Source organism: Vulpes lagopus, chromosome 23, assembly GCF_018345385.1.
Source record: "Vulpes lagopus strain Blue_001 chromosome 23, ASM1834538v1, whole genome shotgun sequence".
In the NCBI taxonomy this organism is placed as follows: domain Eukaryota; kingdom Metazoa; phylum Chordata; class Mammalia; order Carnivora; family Canidae; genus Vulpes; species Vulpes lagopus.
In genome coordinates, this window is record NC_054846.1 from 18080618 (window position 1) to 18106961 (window position 26344).

Genomic DNA, 26344 nt, shown 5'->3' on the forward strand with positions numbered 1-26344 from the left:
AAGCTGCACAGAAGAGGAAGCTGAATGGGTAAGAGGAGACTTCTGGAAGAGGATAAAATAGACCTGGCCCGAAACAGGGCATCAGAGCTCCTCAGGCAAAGAATAAGAGTAAGGGAGTGGTGGGTGGGGAGGGGTGCAATTTCAAGGCACAGAACTACAAAAGCAATTCCGGTGTCACTAACACAGCTGAAGACAACAAAAATAAGCAGAAGAGGCTGAAGAGATCCAATGGGCTCCATTAGCCACCAGAGTGGGACCTAGGAAATGCTCCATAAATGCTAAATATATAGGCATTCATAACACAGACGTATGAAGGCCTTTAGAATGCGAGCCCTAAAACACCACACTGTGGAGTAAACATTGTTCTTTACAAAAGGACCAGGCCACAGAGATTACACATGAACAATTTTAGGTCATTATTAAGAATGTTCTTCACTTGGAGAACCAATCTGATGCAATATCTTTCTGACTCCCAAGATCTAGCACTAGTATAAGAAAAGAATATAAGGGATTTCTGTCTTACTGTTTGTAGGTTAACAAGCAAATTTCCAGAATGAGGGAAGGAGTAGTTAGGATGCCACTACATCCAATTCTTTCAGAAAATTTTTTGATTAAAATTTTTTTAATTTAAAATTATCTTTTTCTTTAAAAAAATCTGTTTTGTAACTTCTGAACTGAACCTTAAGCATTTAAAACAAAGTAACAGAGTGGCTACAAAATGCTTCAGTAAGGCAACTGTTGGTTGAGCAATGAGGATTGTTTTCCTCTTTTTCTCAAAATAGACTGGAGACTCCATGGAATCTCTCAGTTCCTTTTATAAATTTCACATTAGTATTATATAATACTTGTTAGTAATAAGTATTACTAAAATGTTCTAATGCCAAAACATGATTCTTCTTCTCCAGTAACAAATGAGTATCAAATCAAGGACCGCCCCTAAAACCCTGAAGGAAATTTCTGGTGATAACAGTCCCTCAATTTGAAAAAGACAGCTGAAGTAATAATACGGATAAAAGCTTTCAAATACTAGTACATTAGAAATCAATCAGGTAATTTAAAGAGAAAAAGCAAAAGCAAATATGGAATGTGGTTTTAGAATCCACATATAAGATTACATAACCATATTTTTCCCCATAAAACACTTGAACAGCCACAAAAAGAAGTCATAAAAAGCCATGACTAATGAGCCTTGGAAAGGATTTCGGATAGTCTTGCTTAGAAACAGGATGCATCTACATGAACATAAAATGTGTTAATTTACTAGTTGCTTTCACCGTAGGGCAAGAGTCAGCTAACTTTTTCTATAAAAGGCTGGGTGGCAACTACTCATCTCTGCCATTTGCACAAAAGCAGTCATAAATGGTAGATAAGTGAATAAGCATAGCTAGATTCCAATAAAATCTTATTTACAAATACAGGAGGCAAGGTAGGCTTGGGCCACAGCTGGCTGAACCCTGAGAGGATAATCTCAAGTATCATGGCCAAAGATGTTCTACTTACTCTTAACCAACTGTATATATTTTTTAATATTTGTTTACCATATTTTCGGAAGACCAAAATTTGGGATGAGAAGTTGAATGCTGGATGAGAGAATCACAGTTCAAGTAGCTATCCAGCTGAAAAGAGGGATTCAAAAGTGATGATGCTGTAGAATTTGGCTGGGATAAGCAATCAATCAGGTTTCAACACTGAAAGGCAATTGTTCAAGTATAAAACTATCTTGACAACAATTTACGTGAATTTAATAGCATGCTTTAATAAGGGCTTTAGTCTCTAAAAATGAGTTAACTGAAGGTTCGGCATGAGTGAACAATAAACACTGAACAAGAATACCCTAAACAAGAATGAACACATATATTGGCTATGGTCAAACCAAACAAGGTAATCATTCAACTGTGTCCTATAAGATCAGAACCTATCTAAGTAGTATGGATACTGAGCTTTAAGAGAGACATTGTCTAACTGGAGCAAAGCAGGAATATGCCCAGAATGCTAAAACAGTTTAGGAAGAGTAAGAAAATCAGAGGTATTCAATGGAATTGAAGAGGAAAAGAACATTTAAAGGGAACATGAAAGTTGTCCATAAATATTTAAATAGATGCTGCATGAAAGAAGAAATCATTCTGATTTGCTTAGAAAAGAGAAAACCCAGGTCTAATGGTGAGAAGCTGAAGAGCAGATTCTGAGTTCCCTATCGTGAAAAGCTCAATAAGACCTGCATAGGGTGCAGCTCCAGTGGCGCAGCGGTTTAGCGCCGCCTGCAGCCCAGGGTGTGATCCTGGAGACCCGGGATCAAGTCCCACATCAGGCTCCCTGCATAGAGCCTGCTTCTCCCTCTGCCTGTGTCTCTGCCAATAAATAAATAAATAAATAAATAAATAAATAAATAAATAAATAAATAAAATATTAAAAAAAAAAAAAAGACCCGCGTGGACTGGGATGCCTGGGTGGCTCAGCAGTTGAGCATCTGCCTTCAGATCAGGGCGTGATCCCAAGATCCAGGATTGAGTCCCATATCAGGCTCCCTGCATGGAGCCTGCTTCTCCCTCTGCCTGTGTCTCTGCCTCTCTCTCTGTGTGTCTCTCATGAATAAATAAATCTTTAAAAAAGAAGATTGATATAAAAAAAAAAGAAGAAGAAGAAGACCTGCATGGACCAGAGAGTAGGACCTTTAACTTTTCACATCAAGTACAATCTAAATGACTGACATCCAGGGATACTCTACCAGAGGCCTGTGCTGAGAGACAGCTGGCCCAGGAGACCTCTGGAGTCCTATCCAACTCTATCTAGGATTCTACATGAGTTGAGAGAAGCAGAAATATAGGCTACATTTCTTTTCTTTTTTTTTTTTTTTTTTGTTGTTGTTGTTCATGAGAGACACAGAGGAAGAGAAGCAGAGACACAGGCAGAGGGAGAAGCAGGTTCCATGCAAGGAGCCCAATGTGGGACTCGATCCTGGGACTCCAGGATCACGCCCTGGGCCGAAGGCAGACAGACGCTAAACCGCTGAGCCACCCAGGCGTCGCTATAGGCTACATTTCGATGCTGAAATGGCAAATCACAGAATCCATTTAAACTTCACAATTCAAGGTTAAAGAACAAGATTATTTTATAACAGCCTGGGGGATTAAAAGTATTCCAACTGGGCAAGTCTGAAATCCCCTTTGTTAGATACCTGGATGTGAAAACTTAAATGTCTACAAAGAAAAGACCCGGTAGGGTGGTATCTCTGCCTGTCTCCGCAGCTCAAGCAGTAACTGAGAAATCTGTTGACAACAGCTAATCAGCAGAGAATCAGACTCTGGAGACGAATCTCTGCTGCCACTTTAAGTTTCCCCATTTAGATCAAAGGCTAAGTTCTGATGTTCTAAATCTAAATAGAATTTGGCATGGCGCTAGAAATCCATATTCAGTTAAAAGCCAAAACTATATCCTATAAGATCTTTAATAACTATTCTTTAAAGTCTCAATCTAGATAAAACACTGAATAAGTACATGTGAGTACTAAACCATGCCTTTCTAATCACTCAGTACTAACAAGGATAGACTGAGTCTAATGAAACAGAAGGAATTATGTCTGTTCCCCACGGCCCTTGTTATTTTAAGCCTGGATTCCAAGTGTTCTTGACCCCAGAGGAATGCATAATCTGAGAGCAAAGGAGAATTTCCACTATTTTCTCCCATGACCTTCTGGATAATTCCCATTTCATTAGACTAAAGGGAAAACTCTACTTTTCAATTCTAATATCACGAATAACAGCAAAGAAATCATGCATCAAAGACATGTTTCTTATTTTTTTTCTTGAAACAGAACCTCAAGAAAGGAACTATTATATATATCCGAACATAAATATTTTTCCCAAAACTATCTCTCAGGAAAAAAAAGACTTAATCTTATGTAAGAATTCTCACAGTCTCCTTAAGGAGTGTGCTTTCCATTATTTTGATCAACATAGAACTGTTTGAGGCATCTTAGCCTGAAATGGCCCAAATCGCACCTCGCTTCAGATGCTGCAGATCACAAAGAAGTCTAGGTTACAAAAGTAAGAGGAAGCTAAGAAATTGGAGAAAACCTCAAACTGTGTTTGGTGCTTTTATAAAGATCACTTTGAAAGAAACAAGGTAACTGATTAAGTGATGAAAATATATCTGTATTACAAAATCTGTATAAGAGGCTGTCCAAATGTTTGCAAATGAATACAGTACTTCAAGATAAGATATCCAAGGAAAGCATCAGAAAGAGATTTTTAAAAGGAGCCATATCTCAAAGAACTCAGACAGATGCGGCCATGAAATACTCTGGAAAGCTGTGCTGAAAAATTCAGAGTGTGTCAGAGATAAATATACTAACATAAAAGGGGTCAAGACTTAGAATAACTTTTTATGAAATAAGTGGAGGGGGATTTCTAAAGTATACATCAATAATTTGATTTTACAATACAGCCACATATTTAATCAACTAGATGAAAGTAGGCATGTGATTATCTAGTAGACATACCCACACATACCTACAGGTGTGTACATTCAAGCCATCCCAAAATATCTTTGCTTAATTTTCTCATACGAAAACAGTGTTGCCATACGATCAGGTATAAACATTACAGGTAGAGCATATCTGCCCTTTGGGATACACACTTTAAAATATCTTCCTACGTTTGAGAGTTCTCCTACCAAATGAGGCACAGCCCACCTTCCACTATAAAAGCTGGAAATGACTGACTGACACTTGTTTTCCCAGCTACCTCATAAAGAGGTAGTGGGACCTGGCCAGAATTCCACTAATGAGATATGCCACCCCCAGACTTGGATTCAGAAGCTAGGTCTTCAGGAAACTATGAACCAGAGATTCCAGTGGGTGGTAGCAAATCATTTCCACCACCAGGGGCAGCGGTGCTGCTGGTACGTGCGGTGCTCCTGGTACGTGCTGTGCTGTGTCCACGCAGTAGTGATGGTGGTACTGACTTCTCCAAACAAAGCCCTGCAAGTGGAACTCTGGGCATGATCCCTAGTTCCCAGAACCAGATAAAGATACTGCAAGCTATCAAATATTCTTTAAATGCACTCTCTTTCTGTTCAGAATTCTTAGACCTTGCAACTGAGAATCTAGACTAACACAGGATTAACAGTTTGTTTAAACTGCAGAACTTTAGGGGCACTTTGGTCACTCAGTGGTTGAGCGTCTGTCTGCCTTTGGCTCAGGTCCTGATCCCAGAGTCCTGGGATCGAGTCCTGCATCAGGCTCCCTGCAGGGAGCCTGCTTCTCCCTCTGCCTATGTCTCTGCCTGTGTGTGTGTGTGTGTGTGTGTGTGTGTGTGTGTGTGTGTGTGTGTCGTGAATAAAAAATAAAATCTTAAAAAAAAAAAACTTTAAACAGTCTTGTCAAAATTCTTTCAATACTATCCATCTCAATTCCTAAACAAGTTTTTTTTCTCCTGATTAAATCAAATCGGGTTTTGATTAATTAGATTACTCCTCATCCACACTCATCCTTTGCTATCTCTCTTTTTCCCCAATCTAGCCACTCTCCCTGGACTGTGCCCTTCCCCCATCAACCTAGACTCAGGTCCTAACAGGAAAATTAAAATGCACCCATTTTAAAATTAAAGTCCTCCCATTTTTAATAGCTAAAATAATGAGAGAAAGAAGTCAAAAGACCGATGCTGAGAATACATGAAAACATTTAACTGGTTATGCTAAAAGCATCCTGCCACAGTGATAAGTAAGAAGCCAACACTATCTCTTTTGCGTTCAGCCCTAACCAGTTCTGTTTTTAGACTATAGAAAAAAACAATTCTTTTTTGTTACCTGAGTATTTTCAGCCTTAAAAAAGGAATAACGTGGGGCGCCTGGGTGGCTCAGTCGGTTAAGTGTCTGCCTTTGGCTCAAGTCATGATAGCACACTGGACTCTGCTCAGCGGGAAGGCTGCCTCTCCCTCTCCCTCTGCCACTTCCACTGCTTGTTATCCTTTCTTTTTCTCTCAAATAAATAAATTAAATCTTAAAAAAAAAAAGGAATAATGCTTGCTCTCTCTATCTACTCAACACAAATCAAATAAAAAAAAAAGGAAGGGAATGCCATACTAGAAGTAATTTTAACTTCCAAGTAAATCCCTGGATATTATTTTATTTGTCAGCACAGCTCAAGCTAAGCTAATCCTTCTGGTAGAAAAAAATTATTGTAAAAACAAAATTAAATTTTAGAGCAGTAATAGCTCAAACTTTCCAGCTAAAAACTGGTGAGAATCTTAATGAATTCATATACAAAGGTCTAACTGGGACATAGATACAGAGGTGCTGTTAATTCTATAGAGTTTAAACCTGAAAATTAAGAGCCAATTGATATGAAACAGTTTCTTGAATATCTGATTCTTTCAGAACACAGCAGTCCCATTTAAGAGGCTAGAAATTATAATTAGTAAAATATACATCCTAATTTCACCAGATATCCACCATACTTTTGCTTTCTTCTGAAAGTCCAAGAATAAAACGTCCCCAGTGAGGAGTTTTTGTCAACTTTCATTCCTGAACTCTGAACAGAGCCTAACAAAACAAGAGGATTTGAGCTGAAGTTCTGACAATTTCTTCTCTCTAGTTTAATTCCCTAAATATTAGGTCATAAACTGGCTCTCAAAAAAAAATTTAAAAAGTCACTGACTCACAAAAGTTTAAGCTTCCTTTAATGTCTATTTTCTACAGATATCTTAGCATTTATTTGAAGGGGAAAAAAAGAAGCTTGCATCAATTCTGAAGGCCATTGGTTAAAGGTAGCAATTTTACTCCAATTTTTTAAATCAGACTCTACCAATAAAGATTTTTTTTAGTTATTCTTTGGAAAAAAACCTAAGAATCTTCAAACAAAGATTGGATATAGTAGGAATAAATTAACCTAATAAGGATATTAAGTAAGAGATTTAACCTTGATCTTCTTTCCCTCTGTGCATGAGGGACAATAAGGATCTAGCTCCTACTTTTTTTAAAGTAAACATCGAGGCAAAACATTACGAGAAGGAATAAAACTCCACAAAGGTGAAAGAGGAGCCTGAGAGAAAGCTGCAAAAGTATCACAAGAGAATCTGAAATTTTACTTTTTACCTTTAAATAAGAGAAAATTTTTTTTTTTTTGAAAATTTTAATTTCTGAAGTGAATGGTGTGAGTCAGTGGCATAGCTACTAATGGAACCTCATCAATCAGGCAATAAGTGGTTGATCAAGAAAATATGAGACAGAGAGACGGGGGTGGAGAGACCTAGTCAGAAAAGAACATCTATACCTTTGGTTGATGGCAAAGACACTAATCTCCAGCCCTTCTGTGCCTTGGCTTATCTGAGTGGCTGAGAGAGAAAAGGAGGGTGTGGGACAGAAAGGCTCTCATTCTCGACTACACAGCCAGCAGCTTGAGGACCTCATCCTGACAAGGGCCTAAGACCTCACTGCATCCTCAGGTGCTAGAAACTGCCCAGCTCCTAAAAGGCATTCAAAAATACTTATTTTATGAATGAGGTAGGATTCTCCTACAAAGTTAGCTAATGTAAAAAATATAATTTCTATATAAATTCAACATTCCCTGCTGATAGTGGTAATAGTAACCATGAATGCCTATGAGAAGTCTCCTGTACACATCATCTTCATTCAAAACAGTCTCTTTCTGTATTATACTGGGTCCTCTAAGAAGCAGACACCATGACAAGATCAGAAATGCCAGAAATGTATTAGGAAAAATGCCCATGAGGACATGGAGAGGGAGCCGGGGAGGCTAGAAGAGCTGTCAGACAGCAATGCAGGTATAACCCCCGGGGAAGGAGATAGGGAGGAAAGGAAGGTGAGAAGGTTGAGTAAACACGTGTTCGACTACAAGGCAATTCTAGGAAAAGTTCAGCAAGGCCATCGGGGACTCTGTGAGCCAAGGCTGCCTGTCAGAGGACTCTAGAGTCCCCAGGAATGAGCTGCTTTAGCACCCCTGCTGTCTCAGTCACTGGCTGGGGGAAGCCTGTAGGAGGCATGGCCTTCACTCTAATGCAGTGATAGAACCATATAGCAGCCGGGCCCAATGGTCCATTCCACTCCCTGCAGTGGGAGATCTGAGAGGTGCCTGCCACTGCTAGCAAAGTCCATATTCTTTCCACCACTCTATCTATCATGGCCACTGGTATACCTCTGGACCCCTAGTAATCCCCACCACCACTAAAGTTCTGTATTTCATTCAATCTAACATGCCACTAATAATAAGACACTCCAGGGGCACCTAGTTGGCACCTAGCTGGTTAAGTGTCCAACTCTTGATTTTGGCTGAGGTCATGATCTCAGGGTTGTGAAACTGAGCCCCATGTTGGGCTCTACACTGGGCATGGAGTCTGCTTAAGATTCTCTCTTTTCTTGTCCCTCTGCACCTCCCCCCACTCACATACACTTTCTTGAAGAAGAAGAAGAAGAAGAACAAGAAGAACAAGAAGAAGAAGAACAAGAAGAAGAAGAAGAAGACACATTTCACTCTTTTATATATTGCTAATAAAATCTTGATTTAAACTTAATACTTAGAACTTCACACTTATTAAAAAGCTCTTTGACAGATTTTTATTATGTATCCCTCCTGTGTATACATAAATAACATTGAAAATATTTCTAAAACTTCTTCAGAGTCCAGCTCTTATCAATCACTTTTCATCTCAGCCACCAGTATCTAGTTTTGTCCACATATTTTTTTCCTCCTCTGTGTCATCAAGAATATTGGAGATGTACCATTTCTTTAAAGGGTGCTCCACTGGGCAGCCCAGGTGGCTCAGCGGTTTAGCGCCACCTTCAGCCCAGGGCGTGATCCTGGAGACCCGGGATTGGGATCAAGTCCCACACTGGGCTCCCTGCATGAAGCCTGCTTCTCGCTCTGCCTGTGTCTCTGCCTCTCTCTCTACCTGTGTCTTTCATGAATAAATAAATAAAATATTTTTTAAAAAGGGGGTGCTCCACTTTGTTACCTAGGATCTTCTTTCAAGGTGATACACCCACTCTTTAGGTATTTATTGATGCTGGCACTTCTTGGACCTACTAGAAGGCCTCAAAGACAGGTTTTCAAACATCCAGCAGTATTCATATTTCTTCCTTAGGTGGGTAAATGGTTTGTTGACTGAAATGTTGGGGGACTACACATGTCCAATCAGGCCCGGAGAAATAACAGAATTCACATTTCTTCAAGACTGCCACCTTGTAGATGGCAGCTATAAGGATACATTTCCATTTAACCCATGTTCAAAGGTGGAAGAAAGGTTGATAAAATCTTACAAGGAGCTAAAGGCAAAGAATAATGTCCTTAGGCTACCAGGAGATAGAAGATTGTCTTTTTTTTTTTTTTTTGAGATTTTATTTATTTATTCATGAGAGACACAGAGAGAGAAAGAGAGGCAGAGACACAGGCAGAGGGAGAAGCAGGCTCCACGCAGGGAGCCCAACATGGGACTCAATCCCAGGTCTCCAGGATCACACCCTGGGCTGAAGGTAGCACTAAACCACTGAGCCACCAGGGCTGCCCAGAAGATTGTCTTTTCATTACTACCACCAACTTACTTGGTGAAGCGATGTGGATCAAATCACTCCATCTCACTGAGTTCTAGTTTCCCCTCTTTTTTTTGGTTTCAGTAATTGTTAAAAGTTTCCCTAAGTTCTCTCTCAGTTCTTTGTTTTAGGAGCCAAGGGCATATCTTTGAATACTTCATGACTGGATCAGACAAAAATATTTTTCTCGTGAAACTGTAGATTCAGCTAAACTTAATTCCCACTAATGGAACCACACCTCTAGATAAGACAATGAAACAAGTGAGCTGGTCATATGCTGGTGTCTGTTGTTGTGTGTGTGTGTGGAGTGGAGGTGGTGTGAAAGGGAGTCCGTCTGTCCGCTCTTTCATGACAGTAGTAACTGGTTTATCAGAAGAGTCGATTCCTCAGAAACAGAGAACAAGCCCAAGGACATGAAATATAGGAAACATAAGTTTCAGCAGGGAAGTAGAATCTGATGATGACAAGTCTTCAAGACCACAGATGACTATGAGTCACCAAGGGAGGACACTGAGTCATGAGGAAACCTTCCACAGAAGGGCCCACCAAGGAGCCCAATTCTCTCGCCTAAAATATCCTCAACTCACTTTATTTTTTTTTTATTTATTCATGAGAGACACAGAGAGAGAGAGAGGCAGAGACACAGGCAGAGGGAGAAGCAGGCTCCATGCGGGGAGCCTGACGTGGGACTCGATCTGGGGTCTCCAGGATCACACCCTGGGCTGAAGGCGGCGCTAAACCACTGAGCCACCAGGGCTGCCCCTCACTCACTTTAGAATTCTGATTTGAGTTAGTCCAGACTGTAACCTCTATTGGATTCTAGGTCAGTAAAAATCCAACTTGCAAAAGATACTCTCCTAGCAAACAGGTTTCACAGTGACTTCTGCATCTGACTGACTTATAGTGAGTTTACAAGGGGGAAAAGGGATTTATATGAAAAAAATGATGTTGTCAAATTGTAAGAGTCAGTTCCAAGGAGGAAAATTCTTCATAAAGTTAGGTCACTGACAACTTTTAAACTTAACTGAGAAACTGTTTTCACAAATAAGTTCAAGATGGGTCTTTCCCCATCTGAATGCACTTTCCAAGAGAACTTCACACAAAATAATGTCACTTTATTGTAAAAGAACTGATTAAAACAGGCTTCATATATATAAAAATATAATTTTTTAAAAGATTCTATTTATTTATTCATGAGAGACACAGAGAGAGAGACAGAGACAAAGGCAGAGGGAGAAGCAGGCTCCATGTAGGGAGCCCGATGTGGGACTCAATCCCCACTCTCTAGGATCACACCGTGGGCCGAAGGTGGTGCTAAACCGCTGAACCAGCCAGGCTGCCCTAAAATATAATATTTAGAATATTATAATATTATAATTATATTATATTATAATAATATAATATTTATAATAAGATGAAACTAAAGGCACAATCTTTCTAATGGCATGTGATCCCTTAGGTACTTATCACATTACAAGAACTCATCAGTAATGCTAAGAACAAATTAAGTAACACTAAAATTCCTAACAGCAGAAACCCATTCTATGAAAATAAACTAGGTATAGTTCAAAATCCTTTGGAGATGACAGATGAAAGCTTAGTTTTTACAGTCTATTTTAACCTCCTGGTAAATAAAGTCCTTAAAAATCAATTTACAGCGTTTCCAACTTTCAGACATTTCTAGGTCCAAGGTTAGGACCTGGAGGTTTCACTGGCACCCTAGGCCAGGATTCCAATTTAAGCATGCTTCACAATAACCTGGAGGGTTTATTAAAATACACACTGATGGGCTGCACCCCAGAATTTCTGATTCAGTAGCTCTAGGGTAGAGCCCAAGAGAGCATTTCTAGCATGTTCCCAGGTGATGCTGATGCTACCAGACCAAAGACCAAGCCTTGAGAACCACTGCCCTAGAGTGTACTAAAGAAAGAACTGCATGAAAATTTCTCCCAAAACATAAAGGATATTTAGTTCGTTTTAAGCAACATACATCATCTTAACAACATTATGAAATACTTTTGAAAAAAAAAAGGAAGTTTGGAGTAAAAATCAGTATCAAAAACCCCAAAAGATAAAGAAATAACTACATGACTCTGTAAGATACTTGAAACAATGAAAAAATAACGAGAAAAGAGTGAAACAAATAGGCAAGTGTTGAGAAAGCACCCATCCTATCTGGCCCAGAACCATCTAAACTGTTAACAAAAAGCCTTTGGTACTGAAAAGCCCAGTATCTTCTTTCTTGGGGCATGAGCTCAAGGGAAATCACCCAGAAAGTGTTCCCTACCCCGGTGTTTTCACAAGAGGAAAATCTATGGAAGATAAAAAAAATATCTCAAAAGCCTAAAGAGTATGTAAAAAAAAACTGATTAAAATATATTTGATATACCATAAAAATGTTATTATAGTAAGATGAAACTAAAGGCACAATCTTCCCAATGGCATGTAATGCCTTGGATACTTATCACATTTTAAGAACTCATAAATAATGCTAAACACAAATTAAGAAACACTGGAATTCCTAACAGCAGAACAGGGTCATCTTGCTCAAGCAGGGAGAGGGATGTGGCTGGTGGATAAGATGCTGTTGGCATCTCGCCCTGCTCGGCAGCCCAGTGGGCCCCCAGCACCTCGGCATGAGAGACAAGTGCCTACTATGTACCATCTGGCAAGCTCTACCTTCTCTCTCCAGGCATTCCCTCTTCCCTGAAGATTTCCTCAGCCCCTGGGCCTTACACAACTGTCCTGATTTCCTATAATCCCTAGAAACTGAGCAGTAACATTTAGGAAAAGTACAGAAACATAAAGTTATGATAAAACAACACATGTAGAGAAGTAAATACAATATGAAGGGCTTTTAAAAGAACATTATAAACGCTACAGCAGTATTTCAAAAGTCCTTAAATTCTTGGACACCTGCCCACCTCAGAGAAGTACACCATGTCCTGCCATGCCAGAGAGAGCATCTCCAGAATTCTGGCAGTGAAATATCACATAGTACTTGCCTGGGAGAAGATACACAGAAGTGAGCTCAGCAATTCTGGCCACAAACAGCACCCAGCTCCCCAACACGACTTACTTTCACAGTCAAGGCTGGCAAAATAATCAGTAAGAACTGCTCACTTGAGAACAACTACCCCCTGGAGGCACCTGGGTGGCTCAGTGGTTAAGCATTAGCCTTTGGCTCAGGTCCTGATCCCAGGGTCCTGGGATATGGTACCACATGGGGCTCTCTATGGGGGGCCTGCTTCTCCCTCTGCCTATGTCTCTGCCTCTCTCACTGTCTCTCATGAATAAATAAAATCTTTTAAAAAGAAGAGAAGAAAAGAAAAAAGAAGAGAACTACCCTGAAAAAGTCAATATTGGCCTTTCAAAGGGCATGATACATCCATGCACAGAAATTGGACTCCAGTGCAGGTGCTGGGGGGGAAACACTTTGAGACTTCCTGACTAGCCTTCTTTCCAGTTCCTTCCCCAACAATTGGCTTTAAGAGCTACTGAGACAGACACTGATGGGAAATATGCAAACAGATCCCTCCCTCTTTCCAAAATTCTATCATTTTTCCTCATAGGGAAGAAACTAGTGCTTCACTTCTATCTTTCCTTACTTGGATAACTCTGATTCATCTGTCAACTCCGGTCTGAAATGATGTCTCCAACATCATTTCAACATGCCCTCCCTGAATTCCCTAAGAACTCTGTTACCACAAAGCATGCTTTGGGCAATTTCTCCCAATGGACGGCTAATTATGCAAAGGCAGGAACTATGCCTTTGTCTTTAAAGCACTTGGCATAGTGTTTGGCATGTAATAGACACACACAGCATTTGCTGAACTATTTATATCTAAGCCTGGTGACGTACACAGATCAGTCTTGTGTATGTATATATACACCTGGAGCTCAAAACCAAAGAAGAACTTGTTCCTTATTGTTGAGCTTCCAGTCTGAAGACGTTCTTAAAGCCCAGTTTCCTATTTTAACATTCATTTAAGAAATGGAAAGCTTTCAGGGTGCCTGAGTGGCTCAGTCAGTTAAGGGTCTGCCTCCAGCTTGTTCTCTTTCTCAAATAAACAAATAAAATCAAGAAGGAAAGGAAAGAAGGAAAGGAAAGGAAAGGAAAGGAAAGGAAAGGAAAGGAAAGGAAAGGAAAGGAAAGGAAAGGAAAGGAAAGGAAAGGAAAGGAAAGGAAAGGAAAGGAAAGGAAAGGAAAGGAAGAGAGAGGGAGGGAGGGAGGGAAGGAGGGAGGGAAAGCTTTTTAAGTTTTTTGACATTGGTCCTTGCCTTCTGAAACAGATTAAAATTTTTTTCAGTTTCATGACTGAGTCTTAATGATGAATATCTATATGATGCAACATAATTTAATTTAGGACTTCAGAAAACACTAATTGTTTTTGGTTTTATTTTTAAAGTAGGCTCCATGCCTAGCATGGAACCCAGTGTGGGGCCTGAACTCACTACCCTGAAACCAAGACCTGAGCTGAGATTAAGTCAGACACTTAACCAACTGAGCCATCCAGGTGCCCCAATTGCTTTTATTTATTTTTTTTTATTTAAATTCAATTAGCCAATAGTACATACTTAGTTTCAGATATAGGGTCAAATTTATCAGTTGAGTATAACATTTTAAAGATTAAGCGACTCCTAAGATTTTGTTAAATTCCTGGAACCAACTTTAGAATATTTCTACCTCTATTTTATAATTGTCGTTTTGCATTCCCTTTTTAGTATGTGGCTCTGCAATGTATGTTTTTCATTATGTTACATAAAGATGATAAGGAGTTACTTTAATGATAATACTGATAACCATAGTACTCTTAATTTATTTTTTTAAGTAGCCTCCACACCCAGCATGGAGCCTAACATGGGGCTTAAACTCACGATCCCAGAGATTAAGACCTGAGCTGATATCAAGGGTCTGACACCTAACCAAATGAGCCACCCAGGTACCCCAATGTGTAATAATTTCAAGTAAAACAAGAGTTTTTAAAAGTTCCCAGAATGCACTGGCTCCCATTTTAGCTACTTAAAACCTCCTTCATCTCTTTGTCACGTGTTGGGGATGTATGAACTTGTTAAGCCATATAAAAAGCGCTCCTCTGTGTCTCTGCTCCACAAACTCCAGCTCAAATATAACTCCTTCCACAAAGTCCTTCCTAACAAGTAAAGATTTAGCTGCTTCGCACTTCATGCAACTCCACCTACACCTGTGTTATTACACTTAGTAGAATATACATTTTTTTAAGGATGTATTTATTTTAGAAAGAGAGAGAGAGAGCGAGCAAGCATGGGAAAGAAGGACAGAGGGAGGGAGAGAAAGTCTTAAGCAGATTTCGCATTGAACACAGAACCTGATGCAGGGCTCAATCTCAGGACCCTGAGGTCACAACCTAAGCAGAAACCAAGAGTCCTCAGATGCTTAACCAGCTGAATCACCCAGGTGCCCCTTAGCAGAATACATTTTAATTCACTTTTTTACCACTTATTCTCCAGGGCCATACTGAGCACTTCCTAAGAGAGGTATGGTATCTTTTCTTCTTCAAAAGTTTAAGGTTAGTGCCTAATAAAGCATCAAAGTTTTCTTTATTAAGTATTCAAAACTATTTAAAACAAAACAAAGGTAGCCATTATTCTATGCAATTTTCGTGGTTAAAATAAGTGACCCCTGATCAAGATTAGACAGAAACACTGAAAAAACATTAATATGGGTTAAATACCAAACATTTTCACTTCTATTATTTTGTTATTTTATTATTATAACTCATAACTCAGGAAGAAGTACTATTTTTTTTAAAGATTTTATTTATTTATTCATGAGAGACACATAGAGAGAGGCAGAGACACAGGCAGAGGGAGAAGCAGGCTCCATACAGGGAGCCCGATGTGGGACTTGATCCCAGGACTCCAGGATCATGCCCCAGGCCAAAGGCAGATGCTCAACCACTGAGCCACCCAGGCATACCAAGAAGCACTATTTTAAAGGTCCTTTAAAGCAAATAGGAAAGTATCAGGAATTCTTATTGATGGAAAAAAAGGAAAAAGAAAAACCTACAGGTTAAAAAGGACTTAGAAATTTACCAATCAAGGGGTACCTGGGTGGTTAAGCATCTGCCTTTGGCTCAGGTCATGAGCTGAGGGTCCTGGAATCGAGCCCCTCTCCCTCTGCCCTTCCTCCCCTACTCACACATGGTCTCTCTCTCTCAAATCAATCAATAAATAAAATCTTTTTAAAAAGAATCAAATGCAACATGTTTGGATACAGATTCAAATAAAGAACTGTTTAAATGAGTGTCAGATTATTTTGAATATAGCCTAATTCTTTGTAATATTAAGAAGCAGTACTACTTGGGACACCTGAGTGGCTCAGTGGTTGAGTATCTGCCTTTGGCTTAGGTCGTGATCTAAGGGTCCTAGGATCAAGTCCCACATCAGGTTCCTTGTGGGGAGCTTCCTTTTCCCTCTGCCTGTGTCTCTGCCTTTGTCTATATGCCTCTGCCTCTCTCATGAATAAATAAATAAAATCTTTTAAAAGAAAGAAATTACTAATTGCTTGTCTTTAAGTGTGTCAAGGATGCTACAGATCAAAAAGAGTTACCTTTTACAGCTCTGTAGTAGGGTATTTATAGATGAAACAATACAAGAATGGGCTGTCAAACTAATTGGAGTAGGGAGTGAGAAGTACAGAGAAACAAGATTGGCTGTGTGGCAACCAATTAAAGCTGGATACTGAGTACACATAGTTTAATTCTTTTTCTCTCTACTCTTCATACACACTCAAAATTTTTCAAACTAAAAAGTTTAAGAAACAAAACAGCATTACATATCCCTTTAATTCTATGGTTGGTCATAGCTACTCCCTCCCACTTCGACCCCAAACTGCTTTCTGTCTTTGGACAGTTTCCTGCTATGCAGCAGGAGTTGTTATTCCACAAATGGGTTGCAACATACTGTCCCATTTCTCCCTGAGGTTCATGACCTTATACAGACAACATCCTATTCCTACTTCTACCCTGTACTGGAAACTCAGCCCCACCAAACTCAGCCCCACCTTCAGCGTAAAAGACCCTGAAGATTAAGTCAAGATGCCAGCTACTAATAGCTCTGAGAACCACACTATCTCTATCATCAGACAGCCTGGAGCTAAGACCATGTTCATTTTTTGACCTAGTCAGTTCATCTCAAGGAACATGGAACGCAAACAGAACATCAAGATAGTAAGTAGTCACACAGTATTTCAGTGGAGCTAAAATCCAGCACCAGTCTGCCCAGAACCCTCTTCCTCAAAATGCCAAGATGTCTCACATAGTTCTCAGCAGTAAAGACCTCCACTCACCATCTCAATAGCACCCTTCACTACTCTCTGACTCTGGCTACTAAACATACTTTATTTAATTTTGTAGTACCTATCACTGCCTGACCTATATCATATGTTTATTTATCATCTCCCCTTCCTAGAACACAACTTCCATGAAGGACCTTGCTTGGTTTGCCTCTGTGTGCTCAGATTCTAAACAGTACCTAGAACACACAATAAGATCAAATGTGTATTTGCTGAATGCTCAGGATCCCAGAAGCACAACTAAATATCAAAGAGGTCTGAGAACAAAAAAGTTGATTCTATAAACATAAACTAAGAAAGCATTCAGACCCACTTTGTATACTATAGACATTCCTAAACTGCTGAAAAATCAGTGACTTGGATCACACAAATAATCACTGAACGTGTCATCTATGCCAGTAAAATCTAATGGGACCACAGTACCTTCACCTGCCTGCTACGATATTTACAATATATACAAATTATCTCACGAAATAAGTTACAGTGCACTTTTAAATAAAAACCAGCGCTCTCCCACTACTTCTTCCTCTACTGCAACTCCACCAAACAGAAATCCCACCACTGCCACCACCCAAGAGATTACAGTAACATCCAGGAAGCTGGCCAAAATGGTTGGAGCTTCAGAGTGCCCGGTTCTGGCTCTACCTCTCAACTGCTATGTGATCTTGGGCAAGGAACTGTCCCTCAGTTTCAATTGTAAAATGGGAGCCAGTAACAGAATCTATATTGGTTGACTCAAGAATTAGATGAAATATTAGACTAACAACTTAAAATAGTACCAGTCACAGAGTGACACCTACCTTAGCTATCATGATTTATTATTATTATTATTATTATTATTATTACTGGTATAACAACATCTGAACCTACTTGTACACTTAGACTTTAACATAATTCTAGGTGGTACTCATTCTCAAGGACATAGAAAAAATAGTTTTGTCAGTTTTGTAAAGCCTGTAAAAACTGCTGAGAATAAATAGTATATAATAACCTGGGGGCAATTCTACTGTAAATCTTTGTTGAATGAATGAATAACAGACATTAAGAGGGAAGCTTTTAAGAAAGGTGAGAAAATATTACTCAATTCACTCAAAATCCATTGCTGAGTATTTGTTAAATAAAATCATCCCCTCAATACACCCAGCATAGCATGAGGCATGTGGAAAGCAGCCATTACCATTACTGTCGTGATCACAAATCTCAAGGCAAAGTGAGATTCTAAAGGCTTCCAAGGCCCAAAGTCTCCCCTTCACAACCTCAAAACCTACAGAAGTATGAGTCAGGCTCTCACATTGCTCTGTTGTCCCTCTACCACTACATTAGCTTTTCTGCCTTTATCTTCGGTACATTAATGTTCTGAGACTCAATTTAAATGAAAATGCTCTACTGCTAACAAAAATCTAGAAAGCACTGCTATAGTTCAACCACTATTGTGTGAAAGAAACAGGGCCTTGGGACGCCTGGGTGGCTCAGTGGTTGAGCATCTACCTTTGGCTCAGGGTATGATCCTGGGATCCGGGATTGAGTCCTACATCAGGCTCCTTGCGAGGAGCCTGCTTCTCCCTCTGCCTGTGTCTCTGCCTCTCTCTCTCTCTGTGTCTCTCAGGAATAAACGACTAAAATGTTAAAAAAAAAAAAAAAAAAAAAACCACACAGAAGGAGAAGGAGAAAAAAGAAACAGGGCCTTGGTCCAGAGGTCCAGCAACTTGTCCAAGATCTTACCGTAGTCAGCCCTACTGTGGAACTAGACACCTAGATTCCTGAAACCTTATCCACTACTAAGCATTACTTCATCTGCAGATAAATGCATCAAAACTTCTACCAGAGGGGTGCCTGAGTGGCTCAGTCGATTAAGCATCTGACTTGACTTCAGCTCTGGTCATAATCTCAGGGCCCTGGGATTGAGCCCCCACATCAGGCTCCACACTCAGCAGGGAGTTCTGTTTCTCCCTTTGCCCCTCCCCACTACTCTCTCTCAAAAAATATATATAAAATCTTTAAAAAAGAAAAAACTCTACCAAAACCATCTTCAAAACCCAGATTTTCCCTGCTTAAAGTTGAACTTACTAATTTACATTCCACAACTCACCATAATTTCTCTCTGTTCTTCCAGATTCTTCAAAAAATTAGAAAATTCACGTAAGGAAGCATCTACAAAGAGAAAGGTATGATTACTTAGTAGCCAAAGCGAAGGAAGGCAAATCAAAACGTCACCTTTACATACCTATGCAGCGTTCGTCATCTGTCTCTGCATCACCGATAAACTCAAATTTAAAATCTCTGAGTGAATGTGCAAACTTCCTCTGGGCTGCTGAAAGACCTAGAAAGAATGATTTAATGATTACCTGATGCTTTAAGTCCAGGCTTAGAAGAAATGTATTCCTCCTAAGGTTGCTAAAGCTGTAGTGCTCCCCACTCAATTTATGAGAAAGCACAACCCAACTCCTTTGCCAAGGGGTCCACTGCCCTCAACTTGGCCCTCTCTGGGATGCTTCAGTCTTCGCTTCTATACTCTGGCACAGAACAGGTGCTGAAGAAATGTTTACTCCCTCCCCCACCGTCTTCCTCAGAGATGTGACTACCTCACATTGTTCCCATTCCCCAAAGATCTTTCCCTTTCTCTGCTCACTCAGGTCAGAACTTGCCCAATTCAAAAGTTCACACTATGATTAGGAAACACACACACCTGATGGTATCTCCCAGGACTGGATGAGAACTGGCTAGATGCCAAGGTTTCAAATATAAAAGTATCAAAGCTCAAAGTCAGCCAGTCAGATGCCCTTAACTGACTGGCAAACTCCAGCCAGAGAAACCCAGGAGGATCAAAGAGTTTCATAGAAAACAGCAGCATGGAGGTAACTAAAAGACAAGCTTAAATGGTAGAAAGAATTCATTCTGCAAAAGACTTATAGGTTCTCATTTTTTTTTTTACTTCAGATTAATAGAAAACAGTAGAAAACTACATTATAGTTTCATTTACCATAGCCAAGACATGGAAGCAGCCTTAATGTACATAGATACATAGATAGCTGAGTGAATAAAGATGTGATTTATATATACAATAGAATATTACTCAGCCAAAAAAATTAATTAATTGATTAATTTTTTTAAAAAAGAATATTACTCAACCATAAAAAAAATGAAATCTTGCCATTTGCAACAACAGAGAGGGACTTAGAGGGCATTATGTTAAGTGAAGTAAGTCAGAGAAAGACAAACACCACATGATATTTTTTATATGTGGAATCTAAAAAGAAATAAAAAAATAAAACAAAATGACTCACAGATACAGAGAACCACTGATGGTTGCCTGAGGGTAAGGGGATAGGGAGGACGGATGAAATAGGTGAAAGGAATTGAGAGATGCAACCTTCCAATTATAAAATAAATAAGACACAGGGGTGTATAGCATAAGGAATATAGTCAGTAATATTGTAATAACTTTGGTGACAGATGGTAACTAGACTTATTGTGGCAATCATATCATAGTGTATATAAATATTGAATCACTATGTTGATACTAATACAATTATTCCTCAATAAAAATTTAAAGAGAAGTATATACAAAGATAGAAAGAAAAAAAATAATAATGGAAAACCCTACTTCTAAAATAGGGCAACATTTATCTTATGGGCCATAGACCATGTTAGGTGATTCTTGTTTATCTTATTCAATACTCATATATACAATAAATAAAGATTATCTTCATTTTACAATGGGGTGCTAAAGCTCAGAGATGTTAAATAATTTATACAAAGTAGCACAGTTACTACAACAGCAAAGGCTTGATTCTATTCCAATGCTATTTGCACAAAGACATGCCCCTGCCCAGATATAATCCTACCACTGGTCTAAAGCACTTTCTAAGAAGCTGCTCACTGACTCCTGTACTCCCTACACTACTTGTCTCAGTACCATGAATACTGGCAGACTGTGTTGAAGTTCCACGTCAAGCACACTGAAAAGCTGAAAAAAATAAAATGCAATCATAACTGCTAGTCAGAGTACTCATGCAAAAAAGAAATATGGACAAGAAAGGGAGGCTAACAATGTAAAAAATGAGGGCTGTTATTAATGTGATAGTAGAAGCAATTTTCTCTTTTTTACTTTTTAAAGATCTTATTTATTTATTCATGAGAGATGGAGAGAGAGGCAGAGACATAAGCAGAAGGAGAAGCAGGCTCCCTGCAGGGAGCCTAATGTGGGACTCCATCCCAAGACCCCAGGATCATGACCTGAGCCAAAGGTATTCATTCAACCACTAAACAACCCATGGGCCTCTCTTTTTTATTTTAGTCATTGACTAAACAAGGAATAAAAGCAAAAGATTCGGGATCCCTGGGTGGCGCAGCGGTTTGGCGCCTGCCTTTGGCCCAGGGCACGATCCTGGAGACCCGGGATCGAATCCCACATCAGGCTCCCGGTGCATGGAGCCTGCTTCTCCCTCTGCCTGTGTCTCTGCCTCTCTCTCTCTCTGACTATCATAAATAAATAAAAATTAAAAAAAAAAAAAAAGCAAAAGATTCTTACTTTTACATTAGAAAATGCTACTTGATTTTTTTTATTTTTTATTTTTTATTTTTGCCAATTTTTTACCTCAGATCATTAAGTACAAAGGCTCCCCAGTGACTTCCTGGACAAGCTTTCTCTCACTTCTCAAACTCTCTAATAATGCTCACCAGCTCTTTCAGCTACTGTCATGGCTTGGTTTTCTCTCTTAATTTTTTTCTTAACAGACTATATTTTTAGAACAACTTTTTTTTTTTAAAGATTTTATTTACTTATTCATGAGAAACAGAGAGAGGAAAGGAGAGAGAGAGAGAGAGAGAGAGAGAGAGAGAGGCAGAGACACAGGCAGAGAGAGAAGCAGGCTCCACGCAGCGAGCCTGACGTGGGACTCGATCCCGGATCTCCAGGATCAGGCTCTGGGCGGAAGGCGGCGCTAAACCACTGAGCCACCCCGGCTGCCCTATTTTTAGAACAATTTTAAGTTCCCAGTAAAATAGGGCAGAAGGCACAAAGATTCCCCTGCCCCCACACATGCATAACCTCCCCCTATTATCAACATCCCTTGCTATCATGGTTTTTGAAACTTCATTCTTCCTCTATCTAATTCATGTTTAGCTTGTTCTTCTCAAATCCTCTTTCTCTTTAAAATAAAGAAAAGATTGGGACTTCTGAGTGGCTCAGGGGTTGAGTGTCTGCCTTTGGCTCAGGGCGTGATCCCAGGGTCCGGGATTGAGTCCCATATCGGGCTCCCTGCGAGAAGCCTGTTTCTCCCTCTGCCTGTGTCTCTGCCTCTCTCTGCGTTATGTCTCTCATGAATAAATAAATAAATCTTTAAAAAAAATTGAAAGATGTAAATGCGACAAGTTAAATCATTAAGACTTTCAGAGGATCGTAATTTCTTACCCTTGGCGTACAGAACAAAACCACATGCCATAATGTAAAATGTGATGGACTACAAGCACAGTGACAATTCTCCATACCTTCTTATAGGTGCCCCTCTTTTTCATGGGACTCTGTAGCTCCTCTAGTAATTAGTGGAGTCTCTCTTCCAACCCCTGAATCTAGGTCTTATGGCCACATGATGTAGTGAAAGTGACACTGTGTTAATTAAGAGCCTCCATCTCCTGAAACTTTGTAGGCCTCTGTTCAACTCTCTTGGAACTCTCTGGCTTCCATGTGTACAAGCCCAAACTACCCCCTGGTTGGTCAAAGACTTGTGGCCCAGTCCCCCAACTCACGCCCCACTGGTCAGATAGCCACCGGCAGAAGCAGAGCTTTCCTGCCCTCTATGCAGAAGCTCACCCAGACAAGCCAAGTCCAGACTGAAATAAATAAATGGCTGCTGTTCACGCTGTTAGGTTTTAGGATGATTTGTTACAAAGCAATAGATAAATTAATAGAAAGATGAATAGAATTTGTGTTAAATTTTAAAAAAATTTTAAGACATAAAAACGTGAGGATAAGCACACACCCGGGAGGTATAAATAACAGCTATAAATTAGTGAGGCATAAATTCCAATTAAAAATCAAACAAAACACTTGAATAGGCCCTTCACAAAAGGAACTAAAGGAAATCTAAATGGCCTAGAACCACATGAAAAGGATGCTCAAACTCATTAGTGGTAATTAGTGAAAATGCAAAATCTTAACATATATCAATATGCTCACCAGACTGGCAAAAATTAGTCTGGCAAGCCCAGGTGTTAGTATAATTCCATATGAGGAGCAACAGAAATCCTCATACACTGTTGGGTAAGAGTAAAAATTGGTATACTTACTTATGTACTTTGGTATTTTCTAATAAATTTGGTGATATCCTACAACCTTCTAAGTAAATTCCCAAGATAAACTCTTACACATGTGCACTTGTAGAACATATACTAGAAAACCCATAACAGAACAATCACAATAATAAACAAACACTAGAAAAAAACAAATACCAATCAACAAGAGAACTGAAAATTACAATACATTCATACACTGTAGAGTGAAAATAACTATAAATTCACATGTCAACACAGATGAGTTTCACAAGTTGGACAGAAAGAAGCAAGTCACATACAAAAAATACACTGTATCGTTCTCCCATATAAAGTTCAAACCAAGCTACACTATATTTGGGGTTGCATATATAGGTCATGAAATTATAGAAAAGCAAGTGAATCATTACCTCAAAGGCCATACAATGCTTACCACTGGGGGCTGAGGAAAGTAAACAGAAGGTGACAAAGGGATTAACAGTATTTTAGTTTGTAAGCTAGTGGTAAGGCTGTAAATATTTCCTTTATGGTTGTTTAAAACGTACATTTGTTGTGTGCCTGGGTGGCTTAATCATTTAAGTGTCTGCCTTCAGCTCAGGCCATGATCACAGGGTTCTGGGATTGAATCCTGCATCAGGGTCCTTGCTCAGCGAGAAGTCTGCTTCTCCCTCTACCCCTCCCTTTCTGTCCCACTCCCATGCTCTCCCGTGTGTTCTCTCTCTCTCTCTCAATTAAATAAATAAAATCTTTAAAAATAGATAAACTTTTTAAAATAAAATGTAAATTCATTGTGTATGCTTCTGTACTTTTTGCCATAATTTCACAATCAAAAAATAATTTTTTTTAAACCATAAAAGAGGAAAACCTGGCTATTTAGACAATTCCAAAGCAACTTAGTTTCTATTGTAATCCAAGCAAACATATAATTATTCTTTAAGGTTTAGCCACACTAGTGTGCTCTTGGTCACAAATGCCAAACTCATTCCAATGTCATACCCTTAAACCTGCTGCTCCCTCCACCTAAAACACTCCTTCCCCACCCACACCGGGCTACTCCTTCTTAATCCTGATGGCTTAGCCCATACAGCCCTATCATCCCCTCCAAAACAAGGTCCCCTGCAGCCCTAAGTCTCTCTCTACCCTTTGCCACTTTATTTATCTTCATAGCACTATCTGAAACTACCTTATTTAGCCAAAACTTACTCAGAGTCATCTATTTTCCCCGCTCTACAATATCATGTCATGTCCCTGAGGCAACAACTGATAGTCTTGTACTTTATTATATCCCTAAAACAGGGACCACAATAAGATTTTTCTTTTGCATTTCATGCACCTATTTCAAGGTATTAATAGTGTGTGGGCTTATCATTTTTAGTAATTTATATTATTCCATTTTGCTAATGTTTGCTTTTCGGTTCTCAACAGAGGCAGGTACATTGGTTCCATTTATGTGTACATATGTGCTTACGTATGTATATTTACTTATATATATATATTACACATTTTATATATAATATTTACATAATATATAAACACTGACATAGATTATACTTTTCCACTCGGGAGCTATTTCCTGCAGTATTTTATCCAAATCACCAGATCAAAGTATACTTTAAAGCCATATTTTGAGACACCTGGGTAGCTCAGTGGTTGAGCATCTGCCTTTGGCTCAGGGCGTGATCCTGGGGTCCTGGGATCGAGTTTCGCATCGGACTCCCCACGGAGAGCCTGCTTCTCTCTCTACCTATGTCTCTGCCTCTCTCTGTATCTCTCATGAATAAAAAAAAAAAAAATCTTTAAAAAAAAAAGGAAAATAAATAAATAAATTAATTAATTAAAAAAAATTTTTTTAAAGGAAAAAAAGTCCATATTTCATATGGCTAGGCAGGATGCTCTCTAGAAAGTTAAAATTTAATAGTTTCCTTATTTTTCTGTTAAATATTTTATTTATTTATTCATGAGAGACACAGAGAGAGAGGCAGAGATATAGGCGGATGGAGAAGCAGGCTCCACAGAGGGAGCGGGACAAGGGACTGACTTGATCCTGGGACTCCAGAATCATGACCTGAGCTAAACACAGATGCTTAACCACTGAGCCACCCAGGCACCCCAGTTTAAAATGTTTATAATGCAGATTAAATTTGGGTTTATTTGCACAGCTAATATATTTCTCCCTATGTAAATAGCACGCTTTTGTCTCTTAAGTACCAAATATTATGGTCACATTAATACTTCACTTTAAAATAAATCATTCTTCCTTTCTATTGACTTTCTTCTGGTGTTACTGGAGTTCATTATGCAAAATTTTTGTTGTTTAAAAATTTGGCCACACCAAACCCCATTCCTTTTAGGAATCACAAATTTGAGGCACCTGGGTAGCTCAGTTGGTTAAGTGTCTGCCTTTGGCTCAGGTCATGATCCCAGGTCCCTGGGATGGAGCCCCACATTGGGCTCCCTGGAGTCTGCTTCTCCCTCTCCCTCTGTCTACTGTTCCACCTGCTTGTGCTCTTCCTTTCTCTCTCTGTCAAATAAATAAAACCTGTAAAAAAAAAAAATCACAAATTTATCATGTTTCCATCATTTAGTATATTTCAATTTTTTTTCTCCCATGTAGTTTATACTTTCATAGCCAACTTCTGCCTTTTAAAACATAACAAAACCCATAAGACAGTTCACCACATTTCATACAGTCCATCAATCAAGCACAAAGATGCTCTGTGGAAAGGATAATGTTTTCTCTTTCCAATATTACCACATCTGAACCTCAAGCAGTCTTTAGTTCTCAAGTTACAAAAGCTGGCAACATTCCTCTACTGGAGGGAAGAGTGGCCGCTGGATGGGAATACCTTTATTGAGCACCTACTCTATGCTGACTGACAAATATTACTTCATTTACTCCTTATAATTAGCCTGGAGAGTAGGCATTGGTGTCACCTTATTTTACAAATGGGTTAAGTTCAGAGATAGATTAGTGACTTTATCAAAGTCACAGACCTCTTCAGAGTACTGGTAATAAGTCCTAGAGGCAAATATCAACTCTGATTTTTTAAGCTTCTGTCAATGTCCTTTCCACTACAGCATTCCAACTTTCAGAAGACAACATTCTTCCCTTGCCAGGATCTCACTCAGTTATCCGAATGGCTCTAATGAAGATTTTTTTTTCAAAGATTTTATTTATTTATTCATGTGAGAGAC

At 39.3% G+C, this 26344-nt stretch overlaps 1 protein-coding gene across 3 annotated transcripts in view; it reads right to left on the minus strand.

Annotated features, from left to right (window-relative positions):
* The window catches only part of ARHGAP10 (Rho GTPase activating protein 10), a 316242-nt gene that overhangs the window by 211896 nt on the left and 78002 nt on the right, over positions 1-26344 (minus strand). For all 3 annotated transcript variants that reach the window (XM_041739031.1, XM_041739029.1, XM_041739030.1), the window contains exons 2-3: positions 19104-19199; positions 18969-19030 (exon numbers count right to left, since the gene is read on the minus strand). In XM_041739031.1, the coding sequence (XP_041594965.1) occupies positions 18969-19030; positions 19104-19199 (158 nt within the window). The remainder of the gene's footprint in view (positions 1-18968; positions 19031-19103; positions 19200-26344) is intronic.